At 33.9% G+C, this 18,458-nt stretch overlaps 2 protein-coding genes across 2 annotated transcripts; both read left to right on the top strand.

Annotated features, from left to right (window-relative positions):
• The first annotated feature begins 4,324 nt into the window (after positions 1-4,324).
• LOC107845985 (proteasome subunit alpha type-4) lies at positions 4,325-7,795 on the top strand. Its single transcript, XM_016690515.2, is given in 3 exon segments — positions 4,325-4,365; positions 6,769-7,281; positions 7,284-7,795. Coding segments are annotated over 2 exon segments (759 nt in total). The 5' UTR covers positions 4,325-4,365; positions 6,769-6,776; the 3' UTR covers positions 7,538-7,795.
• A 753-nt stretch (positions 7,796-8,548) lies between these two features.
• On the top strand, positions 8,549-12,430 carry LOC107845986 (flavonol synthase/flavanone 3-hydroxylase). Its single transcript, XM_016690516.2, has 4 exons — positions 8,549-9,735; positions 10,430-10,677; positions 10,750-11,077; positions 11,661-12,430. The coding sequence occupies exons 1-4, from the start codon at positions 9,511-9,513 to the stop codon at positions 11,898-11,900; spliced, it is 1,041 nt and encodes a 346-aa protein (XP_016546002.2). The 5' UTR covers positions 8,549-9,510; the 3' UTR covers positions 11,901-12,430.
• The last annotated feature ends 6,028 nt before the right edge of the window (positions 12,431-18,458 follow it).

Raw genomic sequence — 18,458 nt, 5'->3', positions numbered from 1 at the left:
ATTGAAATTTCATTAAATTTAAATTCATATATTTACTTGGACTATATTAAATTCAAGAAAATAGTCCAAATAATATGACTAATATGATTGTGTTAATCAATTAGTTTCAAATACATTATGCTAATTTAAGTGAAATGATGAGCCTATATTTATTAACCCAAGGTCCAAATGGGTGTTAGCCCAGCTTAAAAGTCTTACCCCATATCTCTTGTCATATGAAGTGACAATTCATGTTAAATGAAATGAGCCACTAAAAGCATGACATGTGTTGATATTATATGACAATCCATGTTAAATGAAATGAGCCACTAAAAGCATGTCATGTGTCATGTTATATGATAATTCATGTTAAATGAAATAAGCCATTAAAAACATGACATGTGTTAATATTATGTGGCAATCAAAGTTAAATGAAATGAGCCACTAAAATCCTGCCACGTGTGCAGATGACATGTTCTAGCTAATCAAATTAAAGTTTTTCACCAAAAGAATGTGATTGGTCAATTTCAAATTAACTAATCAAATCACACAATTGTCTTGCCCTTCCAACTATAAATAGGAGTCCTCATAATTCACAAAGAGAGAATTTTGAGAAAGAAGAAGCAAGAAGAGAGCTCGTGGATCAAAAATTATAATTTCTCTGCAAGTTATAAGTTTCAAACAATCAAGTTCAAGATCCAGTTCAAGTTCAAGATCAAGAACGACGGAACTCTTGTTCAAGAACAAGAACGACGGAACTCTTGTTCAAGATCAAGTTACTTATTCATCGTTCATGACAATCATTCAAGTGTTTGTGACGAACTAATATCCAAATTCAAATTCAAAGACGAAGATTCAAGGTTAAACTATTCAAGCCCTTGAATCCAAATCAAATTCAAGTCTAAGATCATATTATTTTAAAGAATCAGAGGATTATCATAGAGATTGTAATACTTATTGCATTTGAAATCAAATATTATATTTTGTTACTTCAATTTTTCTATCTTGATTATTGTTTTCTTGACTTAGAAAAATTTATCGTCTACGCAGACATTACTACTAATGTCACGCCCCAAAATCCCATCGGGCCGGACTGGCACCCGAAGCCGAGAAGGCCCGGGAGAACCCGTTCAAATACCTGTACTTTCACTTATATGTCACCAAAAATTTGGACAGCACTTCGTTGCATATAGAAAGGTCTAACTACCTGTATCAGCACAACACGCACAAATATATATATATATATATATAATACTTGGCCGTCGGGGCCACCACATATACAAATATAACATCACTATATAAACTTCCATGACTTTACCCTTCCTTATGTCTACAAAGCCTCTAGGATATACATGACATAACTAGGGTCGGGACAAACCCCCGCCCACACATGATTCCTATACAATAACAAAACATACGGGACCGACTCGGAAAGCTCCGAAGCAAACTGGAGCTCACCAACAATAGCTGTATGACCTGGCTCCTATCTATGCTGTGAATGAGCTGAAGCACCTGTGCCTGCAGCATGAAATGCAGGTCCCCGTGAGGGACGTCAGTACGAAATATGTACTGAGTATGTAAAGCTGTAGATAATCACATATGATATAGGAGCTCAATAGAAATCAGAAACAAGTGAATAAGTCGTAATAGGAGTGGACCACACTTACTAGAACTTGTGACAACCTGTACATTGTATTTATTCAATCACTTTACCTTCGTTCTTATCGTCTTTGTAATCATTACTGTGCTGTACTGTGACCATTAGACTGCCTCCAATACATATCAACTGGGATCGACCCATGCTAGGCTTATGCCCCTGGGATACCACCCATAAACACATAAATAGGGATCGACCCATGCTAGGCTTATGCCCCTGGGATACCACCCGATAAGAGAGAACTTCCATCATTTAGTTCAATTAATCTTTGAGATTGTTATTTCGGTCGCCACCACATTTTTGATACTTTGAAACAATGATACATCAATAGGAACCAAGCAATAGACCTTCTATATAATAACGATGTAATAAAGACTCATTGGTACATCAACAATGTGTTTCAGAATCATCAATATCACAACAATGAAATAAGAGCCTTTTGGTATATCAATGAAACATTTTGACACTTTATAGGATGGAAACAACTTCGTTGGTAACGTAGAACAATACATGTTTTTGGACAGCCTCGGAATCTTACTTGATGGAACATTGGTGTTTTCATGCCAAAGAACATTGTTAGAGTATGCTTTACATACCTCGTCGTAGATTCGGATACCAATTCAACACAACTTCCCGCCTTTACAAATCACTTATCTACAATGAAATGTTTGGCATCTAGTATTAGCAACCCAACACCACAATTCTCTTCCATAATTCCATACAACCAATATTTGCAAAGCATTCCAAAAACCAACTTGAACAATAGGTTTATGCGTATATATATATATATATAATCATTTCAATACCACATCATCACACCAAATCCCTTCACAATTCAATATAATCCAACCATGCACAAGAATAATCCAACATCATTTCCAATCATCTTTCAACAACAATCAAATAACACACTTTTTATGCTCACATGCATATATATACATATCCATATAAATAACACCAACATAATTTACATCCTTACCATAAAATGGCCCTTTTGATTTCGAAGTCCTGTTGGCACAAATAAGGGGTGCTTCTCAAAGCCCTCGAGACGGTGAACACAACTACGGAATCAATTTGGATTTTCTACGGTTGAATCACAAGATAATTGGAGTTGAAATTTGGCTAGGGTTTCTTAGTCTTCAATAATGGATGATAAATAATGGATATGAGGCTAAGTATATATATATAATGACCAATTTTCGTTCATGAGGTGATGGAAAATGACCATATTACCCTTAAAATTTTAAGTAAATCCGAATCTGTCCATGGTGGACTGTTTTGACCAGGTAAAGTAGATCGACCATAACTCTTTGCTCCGATATCGGATTTGGGTGAAATTGGTATCGGTGGAAAGATAATTCAAAGGTCTTTCATTTCATATAAAGTAGGCCACCCAGTTCGTCCTGTACAAGGAGTTATGATCGTTTGAAGTTGACCCTAAAAATCTATTTTGAGAGGCTGAAGTAAAACGAGTATAACTCATTACTCAGATGTCGAATTTGGATGAAACCAATTGCATTGGAAAGAAGACTCAAAGATCTTTCTTTTCATAGATGGCAGCTCTCCCAGTTCATTATATTAAGGGAGTTATGAGCGTTCAAAGTTGACCCAAAAAACTGGCAGGCCTCAGTAGTTTGTGTGCAGGAAATTTTCCTGCACATTTACTATTCACCATATCCCGGCCACCGTTTTATAGTTTTGAACGTGCTCGATTATATCCGAAACTTATCCGTTTTTGGAAATCTTTATATCGTTGGAAAGCTTATTCAATAACCTTCGTATGGAACCATCGACGGGCAAATTCCGATATAAATAAAATAAAAAATTAATTCCATATAAATAAGACCAATACACGTACTTGAATACGCCAATACATGTACTTGAATACGGGGTGTTACAACTAAGTGAATTGAAGAAAGAGAAAAGGACGCCTACAAACCATTTTTAAAATAAATGGCATGCATTTAACATTTTGTCAAAAAATAATCAGTTGGCTAAACCATTTTCACATTATAGTCATTTTTTAATTTGGGTCATTTTGACACATATAGTTCAGATACAGTTTATATACCATATTAATACAATTCATATACAATACTGATACAATTCTTAAAAAAAAATAGAGCATCCTTTTCCAACTTGGGTCATTCGATCCTTTTCTAAAAATATTTCAGTTTTTTTGCAACAAATCTCTTAACTGAAAAATATTCTGTTTCTTTTTTTGCTGTTTAAAAATAATAATTAAATATAATTATATAAAAATGATATAATTGTTATAAATAGAGAAGTTGTATATTTCTATCAAATATGTATATATATAAAATATAAGTAAAAAAATATATAAAAATTATGTAATTATTATATAAAATGTGTAAAAATATTATATAATTATTATATATCAAAATTATAATTTTTATGCAAAATATTTATATGTATAAAATAATATAAAATTTATATAAAAACTGTATATAATAAGTCAATAAATCAAATGATTAGAAAATAAAATTTGAATTGCACGATCATGCAATTTCGGCCGAGTGGCCTATTCGTACCTTCTTCACTTGAAGAAATTTCCCACTTGTTCAAATTCTACTGAAGTTTCTTGTTGGGCAAGTTGAGAGTAGACACCATTTTACCTCTCTCTCCTTATCTCTCCGGCGAAATCCATTTGTAAGTTGTCTAGCTTTCTTTCTGTGCCACAACCCTACATTTTACTGACTGATTTTAAGGCATTCTTCTTTTCGTTTTTTATTTAATTTTTATTAGGTTACATAATCTACTTTAGTCTTTCTAGTTTAGTGCCCATGCTGGATCTAATTAGTAATTACTTAGAAATTTCAAATATTAAACTAATAGTTTCTCTGAGATTGATAAAACATTTGATTAAGGATCATTAGAGAGAGATGCTGGTTGAGCTTTCGATTAGTTTTTTTCTAGTGTTACTTTTGATTTTTGTTATCTATTTTCTTCCCTGTGCCTCTGAGGTTGAGGTAAAGTTTGCATGCACTTTACCTTCCACCAGACCCACACTTTGTGGGATTATACTGGGAATGCTGTTGTTATTGTTGTTTTGTCTTTCCTGGACCCGTGCATAGCGGGAGTTTTAGTGCACCTGTCTTTCCTTTTTGTCAATACAGATACTACTTAACTATACCTTTCAAAACTATGATTTGAGGGAATCTTCATTATTGTTGTTGTTATTATTATTAGTTTTTGTGATTACAGTGGTTCAGGCCAGCTTACGTGCACCTCGATGGGTTATGTGCTATTTCCCACCAGCATAGGTACTAAGTAACTCTGTCCATTAAGGCTTTGACAGTGGGGAAGATATCACCTATTGTTCTTGCCTCAGACTGAGACCTCATGTTCTCAGTCCACCTTATTGACTACTGGTCTACACCCTTGGCTGCGTTTTGTGTGGCGAATTATTGGTACACTTGTTGTCTTTTTGGATGCAACGAAGGATTTGGTTGTCCAAGTTGAAGGACAAAATGCTTGAGAATAGAAAGAAATTAAGAGACAATATTGGTGGTGTAGGACTTGTACCATTGAATGTTCAGTGTTTACCACCAATATGTGAGAAAATACTTGGTGCCCGTGCCTCCCAAGGTAGGGGTAAGGTCTGCATACATTCTATCCTCACCGGACCCCACTTGTGGGATTACATTGGGTATGCTGTTGTTTATTGTATACTAGGTGTCCGTGCTTCATAACAGGTGATGCATGATAAGCTGGAGAAAGGGAATGAGTAAATTCAAGCAACTATGGATCACAAGAGAAAATAACTTGTCAAAACCTCAAGATCAAACAATGAACACCAACAATTGAGCGTCAATACCAATCTAGTTGGGTTGGCTCGGCAGTATGAATTCTCATTATTTTTCTGCTCCATTTAGATCCATCCCATACCAATGTTCTATAAATTAGGTTTGCTAACCTTAGAAGTTCACTATGTGTTCTGCTGCCGTACAAATTCCCAGCAAGATTAAATTGACTTCTAGCAGATATTGAACTAACGTAAGTGTACCAACTAGATTAAACCCAATTTCAAAAGCTCGACTTTTAAATTTCTTTTGAGTATCAAAAACCCAATACAGAAATGAGTATGAAGGTGAAAGTGCGGGACAGAGCACCTTTCTATTGTGAATCTACATTAAAACACTGAGCTTGTAGTATTTTTTTGTAGTATTGTGAATGTGAACTCTGTGGCTTGCAGGGTTCTTATGAACATGACTTTTAAGTATTGAAGTTGAAGAAGAGAAATAAGGTGAAAAATGCTGATAAATGGAAAAATGTGATCAACTAGAAAAAAATGATATAAGGGGAAATTTGGTCTTGAGCATAAAAAGAAGAAAAAAGTAGGAGCTGTGAGTTATATTCCTTTTCGGAGTGCAGGGCTCTAAATCTGTATTTGATATATTGTGACAATGTTTTTTTTTGAGAAACCGTGGCTGAGATCAGTGCAAAAGTAGCGAAACTGCATGTTGAAAGGCTGCCTCAAGACATGGCTACCTTTATATTGTTCTGAATAGCTGCAACAAAAAAAAAAAAACTTTTTTGATGGGATTTTATGGATAGCCTTAACTATGTTTTAATGTAACAAGTCTGGATGCTGTCTTCTAAACAAAAGTTAGACTGCCCACAGTTGCAGAACTATCAGGCAACTAGATGCCTTGATTAAGTTGACTGAGTAATGCATGATATCCAGAAATGCTGATGGCATTACCTGGCTGCCGAAAAGAAGCATCACTAATGTAGAAGGTGTCAGCAAAAGGATTTTTGCCGTTTTAAGTTATCATTTTTCCTTTTGATAGGAAATACATGTGCACCAAAGGAGTTGCCGATTGATTTAGTGTGTGGTTTTTTCTGTGGCACCATCAAATGCACAGTCAAATTTCCTTCCCTTCAGTTCATGCATCAAATTTATCCTGTTTCAAATGTTTATGTCATTGTGGCATATGCCACTTGAGGACTTTGTGCTTACAATTGTTTGCAGGAAGTAGTTCCTGTTGGATAGTTTGGGTTGCCCAAAGTTAAATTTTGAATTTTCTTGAACTCATACTGCATGTGCAATACAAATTACACAGTAGAATTCGTCTGTGTCCTAAGAACTTTTTTGGTATTTGCTCCAGAATTCACAATGTCAAGAAGATATGACAGCCGCACAACTATCTTCTCTCCAGAAGGTCGTTTATATCAGGTTGAATATGCAATGGAAGCTATCGGAAATGCAGGGAGTGCAATAGGTATCTTAGCTAAAGATGGTGTGGTGTTGGTAGGTGAAAAGAAGGTCACTTCAAAGCTTCTCCAGACTTCCACATCCACTGAGAAGATGTACAAGATTGACGACCATGTTGCCTGTGCTGTGGCTGGAATTATGTCAGATGCCAACATCCTCATTAACACTGCTAGGGTTCAAGCTCAATGCTATACTTTTGCTTATCAAGAACCAATGCCTGTTGAACAACTAGTTCAGTCTCTGTGCGACACCAAGCAAGGCTACACACAGTTTGGTGGGCTTCGTCCATTTGGTGTTTCCTTTCTTTTCGCAGGCTGGGACAAGAACTATGGGTTTCAACTGTACATGAGTGATCCAAGCGGCAATTATGGTGGTTGGAAAGCTGCAGCAATTGGGGCCAACAATCAACAGCACTGTCAATGTTGAAGCAGGATTACAAGGATGGCATGACAAGAGAGGAAGCTGTTCAACTTGTTCTTAAGGTGCTTAGTAAGACTATGGATAGCACTAGTCTTACCTCAGACAAGCTTGAACTGGCAGAGGTATTCCATACCAATGGTAAAGTCAAATACAAAGTGCACTCACCGGAATCTGTAAACAAGTTGCTCACACAGTATGGATTGACTCAACCTGCTCCAGACGCCGCCCAGAACACTTTCTGACTTTGGGCATGTTTCAGCTTATCTGATTACCGGATAAGCTGTTAACCAACTTGTCCATAAATTCATGCCTAGATATTTTCTGTTTTTATTTGACTTCCTTAGATGGCAAAGTCTGTTGAAACCTGCCTTGTGCTAAAGAGAAATTGGAAATACATTTGGGTACCTTTTGGTGCTCAAGTAATGTGTGTGGTGCAGTATCCTACATGCTTGTTAAGCTTGATAATGAAATTCCCACCCAATGCTGTGTTATTTTTCTCCTGTCAGGCAGTCGTTTTAGAGAAGCTTATTTGAGGTTGGTGGTCTTTGCTTTTCCATGAAATAAATATAGAGATAGGATAATGCAGGTTCCCTTTTTCTGAGTATGAGTGCTTCACATGCCGGTGCTTTGCTTTCGCCTGAGTAGTTGAAGAGGCATTTGGCCACATTTTATTGTAAAAACAGATAAAAGTAGTTTTTTGTTTTCAAAGTGAAATGATTTTTGGAAAACGAAGTTGTGTTTGGCCATGGAATAAGTTAAGAGTTGTTTTTGAATTTTAGTGAGTACTCCCTCGGTTCATCTTTACTTTTTCACTTTTCTATTTTGGAAACTCCAATAATACTTGTTTAGTTTATAAAATTAATGAATAATTTACCGGTTCCTATCCATTTCACCCTTAGCATTAAATACGATTTATTACCTAATGTATTTTTCAAAGCATTAAATTTGTTATATTCAAAGAGTAATATGGTAAAATTAATCGTATCATTTATTGCTTCTTAATCCCTATGCCAATAAAAAAGACAAGTAAAGATGGACGGAAGGAATAATTTGGAGTGAAAGAAGAGGGAACAACTTTTTGTTATTTTTGAGAATCTTGATAAAAGTAAAAAAAAGTTTTTTTTCAAAATTTAAGTTTTTTTTCAAAATTTTATGGCCAAATGTGTTTTTAGGAATAACTCCATAAAAAAGCGAAAAACTATGGTGGCGAACCACCTATAAGTAATTCTGTTGGACATTTTATGAAGAGGGAACAACTTTTTGTTATTTTTGAAAATCTTGAAAAAAGTTAAAAAAAGATTTTTCTGTTGGACATTTTATGAGTGCTGATGATCGATGAGTTTATCTTCCCTAACTTCCACCAACAGAACTCCAGGACATTACAAATTAGCTTAGTAGAAAATATGGTTTTAAAAGTCTGATATTTTTCACCTCAGGTGAATCCCTATATACTTAAGCTTCCCACCAAGAACTGCATCGAGCATCATCGCTGCAGATCAAAAGCCTGATCGGATGGTGGTCGATTTTGCCTCTTATTGGTTAATTGAGTTTGTTGAAACTATGCCATCCCCATCATTTATTTTAGTGCTTCCCTTACTGCAGCAACAGCTTTCATTATTTCTGCAAGAGCTTCAGGGACAATTCTTGAAGTTTCACTTGATCCGTGTCTCATTATTTTGATTTTCCATCAATTGACTTATGGAAAACATGAGTGTATTTTCTTTTGTCTTTTTGGTTCTGATAGTGCTGGTGGAGATGGAGTTGATGAAAATGAAAAGTAACAAAACACATTTTTAATGAAAAATGAACAAAATACAATTATCTGAACCTCCTTTCTTATTCAATTTCCATGTGCTTTTCTTAGTGCCACTAATTCAGCTCCAAGGAGGGATTTTTCTTTGGTTTGTCTACTACCACATTGACACAAAAGGTGATATCGACACCTCTTTGTATCAGTTTTAAAAAATAAAGTTTGACTGGGTTCTAATATATTATCCCCTATTTCTCTATAAAAAAAAAAAAGAAAAGAAATCAGTGCAATATTCTATTCAAAAACTGTTTTCATTGACCAATTGGCTGTATTGTCCAGCTACTAGTATAAAGTCCAACTGAACCCTCTCCGTCATGTGTTTTTTCTTGGAATAACATAAACTGTATTGGAAAAACAAAGCAAACAAGATCTGCAACTAGCCAAGATCTGCTTCTTATAGAAACCATGGCTGAAACTCAAGAAACAGTTTTCAAGTCAGTACAAGAACTGGCAAGTAGCAACCAGGTTCCAGAAAAGTATATCCATACACGAATCTCAATCAATAACTCTTGTCCGCTGCTTGATGTGCCTGAAGTTGACCTTAGCCTTCTCATATCACCAACATCTCCTGCCAGACAACATGAGCTCAACAAACTTCAATCAGGTCTCAAGTCTTGTGGCTGCTTCCAGGTCTGATTTTTCAAAATCTTGGAAATGGTCTTTTCTTTTTAGTTGCCTGTGGTTGCATACAGTAGACCCTTGAGGTCCGGCCCTACCACTGACCCCGCGCATAGATGGAGTTTTAGTGCAACGGCCTACCTTTTTTTTTTGTGGTTAACAGAAAGAAAAGTAGAAGTCAAACATCATAGGATCAATAATAGAGAGAAAGAACTCGTGAATGAAAATATGGAAAACCAAATTATGTTTGCTTGATTGGTTGCTTTGTTGGTGAAGAGCACTATTATAGATTATCTCCTTCATCTGAGAATGACGGGCGCGCTGACATAGTTTTTTGACTACCTATTCATCAGAACCCATTACTTTCCATACGGTTATAGATATATGAATGTGTGCATAAACCTGTTAAAAACTCAAAAAATATTAGATATAAACCTTTTAACATATACACTGAGTTCAATGCTAAAAGTTGAATCTACCCCAGCTAAGAATAGTAAAAGAAACAGGGTATCATATCACAAGGGGATGATATTAATGTAGTAGTAAAAGAAACGTATGTGTAAACAAATCAACATGCTCTGTGCACTCTTGGTTGCAATATCCCGTTTAACATATTACAATAACATACCCAGTGTAATTCACAAGTGCACTGGGTAGAGTGTACACAGACGCTAACCCCGTTTAACATTTGATATTGGAAATTCAGGTCATAAATCATGGAATAGCAGATTCATTTCTTGACAAAGTGCGAGAAATTAGCAAAGAGTTCTTTGCTCTTCCAGCTGAAGAGAAGCTTAAATATGCCAGAACAGTTGATGACATGGATGGATACGGAAATGATTCAGTTCTTTCAGAAAAGCAAAAGCTTGATTGGACAGACAGATTGTATCTAAACGTGTTTCCTGACGATACAAGAAAACTTCAATTCTGGCCCCAAAAACCTGAATGTTTTAGGTACATCTTCTCTGCTTTTGCTCCGAAATGAACAAGTTAGACTCACTGCGCTAACAAATTACTACTTGGCAGGGCAGTATTAGAAGAATATATCGAGAATATGAAGTTGTTGAGTGACTCCCTCCTAAAGGCTATGGCAACGTCATTGAACATGGAGGAGAACTGCTTTCTGGACCAGTGTGGAGAACACAGAACGATGGTTGCAAGATTCAACTTCTATCCTCCGTGTCCAAGGCCTGATGTTGTACTCGGAGTCAAACCACATGCTGATGGATCGGCCATTACCATCCTGTTGCAAGATGAAGAAGTTGAGGGGCTTCAGGTTCTCAAAGATGACCACTGGTACAGAGTTCCTGTTATCAAGTATGGTTTACTCATTAATGTTGGAGATCAAGTTGAGGTAAGAGTAAGCTAAATCATACAAAAGGGCTTCAAATGTGTCAAATTTATTTTGAGTGATTAAAAATTTAATGTGTCTTTTGGTAAGATGCGATTATTTTATAAAAAGAAGCATCCAACCTCTTTAGTACATATCTGAAAAGATGTATCTGATCATTGAAGAAGAACATATCTCTTGATTGAAAGGTATAATCGCTCTCTCTTTAAGTACTAATAGTATTGCAGAAAATCTGTACTTGAGCTGCATTATTTGGATCTTCATGATTTCATCTCCTTCACAAAGCCCTCGAGAGATTTAAGAGTGTACATTTCTTGAGTGGTTCGTGGTATTTTGGGAGTAGGACGTCACTTTGCTATTTGCATTCGGGCAGCAACGGAAATATACTCTGAAATCAACGCCTTCCATAGCGTGCCTCGAACCTATTTTTCCTATCCAAACCTCTCTTTTCTTCTTTTATCATTAATTGTTGCGACTTGAACTAGTTGTTGATTAAATGTTCGTTCTTTTAGCATTACCATCTCCAATATTTTCCAACAAAATGTTGTACAGCATGTAAAATTCTCAGAATTGTTATTCCTTGCAGATAATGAGCAATGGTGTCTTTAAGAGCCCCATGCACAGGGTGGTGACAAATGCAGAACGAGAAAGAAACACCCTTGCTGTCTTCATTATGCCAGATGTAGATGTTGAAATCGGACCAGTGGAGAAACTTATCAACCAGGAAAGGCCAAGAGCGTACAAGAATGTTAAGAATTTTGTTGATCTCTTCTTCCAAAGCTACCAGCAGGGTAAAAGACCAATAGAAGCAGCAATGATTTCCTAAGAACTCCATTAAAAGCTCCCTTTCTTGCTTTTCCATCCAACCCCTGCTGACTGTATGTGAGAAAAATGAGTCAAAAGGCCCCTCAAGTTTCCAATTTAGAAAAGGGGTTAAGTGGGTTTCACGAATTTGTTAAAACAAAAAAAAAATAAAAAATCTAGTCTTTTTGAATAACTGGGATAGTTGTTGAACAACTTATCGTAGTTGTTGAACAACTACGCTTAGTTGTTGAACAACTTCGCAAAGTTGTCGAACGACTACCAAAGTTGTTCTACAACTGAAACAAGTTGTTGGGACGAAAAAACTTAAAAAAAAAAAAAAAAAAAAAAATTGTTCCTCCCACCTAATTTAAAAATCTTGGAGGATTCTCACTTGGACAACTTGGGAGTCCTTTTTCATCCAAAGTCTCACTGTATGTTGGTTCTTTCTTCCTCTATTTGTATTACTAGTCTCATTTGGCGTGCTAAGTTCGAGCCCAAACTATATTAATATTTATATTTATATTTATAAAGTTTTTTTATTTTGTTTCTTTATTTGTTTTTTTATAATCTTATATTAGTTAAAAATAGTTCAATAATTTCTCAATATTTCTAGAATATTAAATCACATATTTATTATAATTGTTTCTTCTATTTTCTTTAGTTCATTTCGTTTCATAAAGAATGTTTCTGTTCTTTCTTAGAAACTGCTCAAGACAACAAGATTTTAAGATATTTTGGTGATTTTTACATATCTTTAATTTAAAATCACAAAATTAAAAACTATTTGTTATTTTACTGAAATTTTGGTCTTCTCTTTTTTGTTTTAATGAAATTTTTTGAATTAAAGTCTGTAACAATCTAAATTGAATTTTACCTTATGTTGAATCAACTTTTTTTATTTTTTTCTCAATTAATTTTACATTGTCTAACACATGTATTTTAATAAAAAAGTATAAAATATATTTGATGCTACAGATTACTAAATGAGCACGTCAGTAAAGTTAATTTATAAGTAAATATCACATTAAATTAAATAATTATAAATTTAATCCAACACAATACTTTTGTAGATGTTTCTTCAATTGATGAAAGCTTAAAAAGTTATTGAAACTTCAATTAGGGGTAGAAAGGCAAAACGGAGTTCCTTGTGAGGATTTAGAAATTAAGTGTTCTCTCTTATTATTATTTATATCTATATATACTAAATAGTATAAAAGTCTTGCCAAGATCTTGTCAAGTGGCATCACAGCATTATTGCATGTGTTAGTTTTTAGGACAAATTAGTTAATTTAGTTACTAATTAGTTATTAGTTATTTTGTTCAATTTAAGATTTTAAAATAAAAAAATATTAATAATTTTTATGAAAATATTTTATTTTAAATATGCTAAAATCACTCCATCAAAAAATTAATTCTAATTATTTAATTCTCCTATTAGTTAGTACTTACTATTATTTTTAAATTTAAAATTATAATAAATTTTGATATTTATTTATCTTTTAGAGCTTTTTTTTTTTTTTTTTTAAATTCGATGGTATTTTTTCATCATCATGTTTATTATCTATCTACTCCTTTTTTTTATATAAAAAGTAGTGTAGATTATTTACATTAATTTTTCGGATGATTAGCACATTTATGATTCTTCTTTTGAGGAAATTATCAGATTTTTTATATTAAATGTTTATTTTATAGTTATTATTGTTATTTAATTTAAAATTTAAAATCTTAATAAACTTTGATAGTTATTTATTTTTTACAGTTTTTTTATAAAAAACAATTCAACATTTTTTCTTAATATAGTGATGCTTATCTGTTCTCCTTTTACATAGCAAAAAAATTTATACACTGTTTTCATTAATAGTAAACTAACTCTCCACACGTTTACGGCACTTTCTTCTGAAATCACAATTCTGACTTTTTTCTTCTTGTGGAAGTTATCAGATTTTTAAAAGTAAATGTTTAATTCTTTTATTTAACAAAATTTAATTTTAAATTAAACCAAAATATTTCAACTACTCCTCCTTTATTTGGCAAAAAAATTGTTCTTTATACTCAAAATTATATTTTAATAATCACATATGACTTTTCTGTGGAAAGTGATCAAATTATTTATAGTAAATATTTAAATTAATTTCCCACAACTATTCCTTTGAAGCAAAAATCATGCGAAATTTGACTTTTAACTGCATAATTATAATTATTTGAAAATTTAAAAGTCTACCAATAAATAATTCTTGCAAAATATGACAAGAACTACTTAAAAGTTACTGTTTTAGTAACTTCCCCACGTCTGTAACTTCTCCAAACAACACTCTCCACACTTCTCTGCAACTTCTACACAAAACACTCTTCATCCAACCCCTGATGATTGTGTGTTGGTTCCTTCTTCCTTTATTTGTATCTTTACTAGTCGTGGTTGTCTGTGCTGTGAACGAACCCAACACTAAGATCTGCACAAGCTCTTGAATACGAAAAAGACAACAATTTGATTTAGAACCTACCATTGTTCATTTACAAAACATACCAAATGTGCAATATTTATCAAAGGTAGGGTAAGACGGTGTACACCCCCTCCTCTCATACCACACTTGTGGTTCTATACTAGTTAATTTTTGACCTCCTTAAAAAAAAACCTTTCAAAATTAGTATTTCTATGTTTTTAGGTATGGTAAGCATATTTTTTCCCCTCTACTACACCTTAAATATTTTAAAACATTTCATATTTATTTGTATCTCAACTTCTGTCTTATTTTTATTATTTTCACTTTTTTTTCTCAAACATTATCTATTTCTTTATTTTTTTAATTCATTTGTCTCAATCTTTATTTTTCTTTTATTTTTGGCTTTTGCCATTTCACATTTTTTCTATTTTTTCCTTATTTTTCTCAAAATTAATTTTTATTTTTTTCTCTTCATTCTTATTTTTCTCAATTTTTTGTTCTTCTTTTTTTCTTAACCTTTATTTTTTTCTCCTCTTTTTTTCTTTTTTGTCTCAGTCTTTTTTCTCTATTTTTTTCTTCTTTTTTTTTTCTTAACTTTCATTATATTTTTCTAATAAATAGAAAAGTAGATAATCCGCAAAGGGATATTTTTTCTTCGGAAAAGGGCCTAAACTACCCTTCACCTATTGGGCCTAAAATGCTCTTCCAGTCTACCTATTGGGGCAAAATTGTCCTTCCATTTAACGGATCAACTTGACCCCACTTTATTAATGAGGTATCTTTTTTTTTATTGGACAAATAATTATTAATTAAAATAATTAATTTGTTAAATAAAATCCCAACCCATCTAAGTCCTAATAACCCGACCCATCACTACCCACCCCAATCCGTTGATCAATTCATTGTCGGGCATCTACAAGCTGTAGCTTATCTGCATAATGCTTTGTACCCTCCAATATATCACAGAGATGTCAAGTCTAGTAACATACTTTTGGATTACAATTATAAGTCAACAGTTGTAGATTTTGGACTTTCAAGACTCGGTATGGTTGAATCATCGCACATTTCTACAGCATCACAAGGAACTCCGGGATATCTTGACCCTCAGTATCATTAGGACTTTCATTTGTATGATAAGAGCGACGTTTACAGCTTTGGCGTGGTTCTTGATGAGATCATAACTGGACTAAAAGCAGGGGACTTTGCTCGTGCTCAAGACGAAATAAACTTGGCTGTACTGACAATTAACAACATAGGAAAGGGTAACTTAGATGAAATTATCGATCCATTTATCAAGTTACATATGGATGAATGGACACTTTCATCTATTCACAAGGTAGAAGAGTTGGCATTCAGGTGTTTAGCATTTCACCGCGATATGAGGCCATCGATGATGGAAATGGCGATTGAATTGGAACAACTTAGGCTAAGCAAATGGGCGAATTCGGAAGATAACATAACACCTACATCAGAGGGATCTTAAATTTCATCAATTTTAGATGTAAGTGAGAAACCATTAAATCTTCCAATTAAGAAGCAAGAAATGGACATCAAAGCTGTATTTTTGATGGAAAAAATAAAGGATTATTCCCCTGTTTCAGTACAAGATCCATGGAATAGTGAGCAAAGTTCTCCATCTTGTAGTAGTTTGCTTAATCATATAGTCAAGTAATCATGTAAAGGATTAATTTCTTCTTTGTAACTTAGTTACAGGAATATGTAGCAAGCACGACATGAATTGATCAACAGATTTGGGCGGATAGTGGTGGGTCGGGTTATTAGGACTTAGATGGATTAGGGTTTTATTTAACAAATTAATTATTTTAATTAATAATTAATAATTATTTGACCAATAAAAAAAGACACCTTATTAATAAAGTGGGGTCAAGTTGATTCGTTAAATGGAAGGGCAATATTACCCCAATAGGTAGACTGAAAGGGCATTTTAGGCTTAATAGATGGATGAAGGACATTTTTGCACCACTTTCAATAGGTGGAGGGCAGTTTAGGCCCTTTTTCGTTTTTCCGTTGACACAGTAAATTTAAGGGAAGTCCTTTGGGATAAGTTTTGTCTCTAAGGTAAAATTTGTAGAACATCTCATAAATCAAAATACAATGTGCTAGTGTCAAGTCTTGCTCGTAGGGCATAACTTGTTGTTTGAAAATCTTTGAGTTAAGTCTTGTCTCTACGGCAAGACTTATAGAACATCTCATAAATTAAGACACAATGTGGTAATGTCAAAACTTGCCCATTGAACGTAACTTATTTTTTTGGGGAGGTTCTTGGGCCAAGTCATGTCTAAGAGGTACAAATAATAGAATTGAACTTCTGGGATGTATGAACATGATGAATAAACTAAGGAGTCATGGTCTTCCCTAATTTGATGATTTTTCCCTGATATATAATTTTGGAAATTGTCTTCTCTCAACCTAAATTGTAAAATTGATATTGAGTATGGTTTGCCACATGGTTTGACTAGCTCACCTACACGAATGCATTGACATAAAAGGTCAATGAACCACATATTAATTTTATTGAACCTTGGGGTTTGTGAAATCCCCATATGAATGAATAATTGAACCTAGAGAGGTTTTGAATTTCCCCATGTGAATGGTTAATTGTCATGGCATGATAATGCTAATAGTGCAAGTGAGGTTGTGATGATAACAACGGGATACCTTAATGAATGAATTGATTCAATTAATGGGAATGTGTGCTAAATATTTTAATTAGGCTTAAAAGAGGATTATGTAATCGGACAGTGAAAGTGGAGGTCCCGCAGGACCAATAATGAAAATTGTGGTTTCCGATGCGGGGGTCTAAATGACCGAGTGGTTCGAGTTCTCCATTTTAAATAACTAGGTGCTTAAGTCACCTTTGATATATGCCAGGAGGTTCGAGTCCACTATGGTGCATATGTGCATATGATTATTCTCTAGTTCGTGCAGCTACATATGTTGGGGCCCTTTCAGTTGGGGGAGAGCTGGACCCATATAGTCTGTGTGTGCCTCATTATGAAAATTATGCTACACAGCCCAGGTTAAGATCTTGACATTACTTTATCCTCTTATCCCTGAGTTATATGCTAGCGCTCAACCCGCTAACCATCCCCGAACGCTGCATCCCCACGCGATGTAGGATTCGAAGACACTTCTACTTTTTCCGAGTTGATCGTGAATAGACTTGAAGTGGTGAACTTCCATCATTCAGAAGAGCTTCATTTCATGGTTTTGATTCCTTATGTTATAGACCTTCTTTTGAACTTGTTTTGGCTATCATCGGGGGCATTCCCCAACTAGATTAATTTTGATTATTAGAAGACTTTGTGGATATTATGGATTAGGTATTGGTTGTGCATACATCTTAGATTTCCTTTGAGCTTATCTTTTCTATCTTGTTATATGTTCGAAATTCATTCGTTGTTAGTGTATTTGATTCTGTATGATGAGGCAAAGGGATGGTCTTTGATCTACAATGGACTTGTATATCCATCACGGTCAGACCCTGATTTGGATCGTGAGAGCCTCTTAACTTGTGGTGCACTCTTACAGGCCAATATAATCCAATTACAAACTTATTCATTACAGGCTTATCTAGAAAATTATGTCACCATATAATATACTCCATTTATAATAATAAAGATAAGAAAACTATGTCACCATATAATATACTCCATTTATAGTAATAATTACACTGAATTGACCGTTCTTTTCATCCCCACAGAATTATTAGTTTGCAGGAACTGGCCTTTCATCAGTTTAGCAGTATTAACAAAAAATATTCCTCCGTTTCGGAATAAGTGAATTATTGATGTATTTATTGGTGTTTCAAAATAAGTAAATTATTGAATTTTTTTTCAAATTTATCCTTATGATTTGACAAGCAATTAACTTTTGAAAAGGTATTATAAGGTCAACTTTTTCTTTTTTTTAGGGTAAAAATGAAAAGTTGCGTTAAATTTATATCTTTAATGTTTTTTCCTTAATTTGTGTGCCAAAATCCAACAATTCATTTATTATAAAACGGAGAGAGTAAAGTTTAAGGGGGGTTCTTATGTATAATCCCCAAATTTCTATAAAATAAATAATTCAAGAATTAAAAAAGAATAAAAAATATTTTTAACAAAAAAATAAATTTC

This window comes from Capsicum annuum, chromosome 10 (assembly GCF_002878395.1).
Source record: "Capsicum annuum cultivar UCD-10X-F1 chromosome 10, UCD10Xv1.1, whole genome shotgun sequence".
Lineage (NCBI taxonomy): Eukaryota > Viridiplantae > Streptophyta > Magnoliopsida > Solanales > Solanaceae > Capsicum > Capsicum annuum.
The sequence above is the reverse complement of the archived record's forward strand: the minus strand, read 5'-3'. Positions and strand labels throughout refer to the sequence as shown.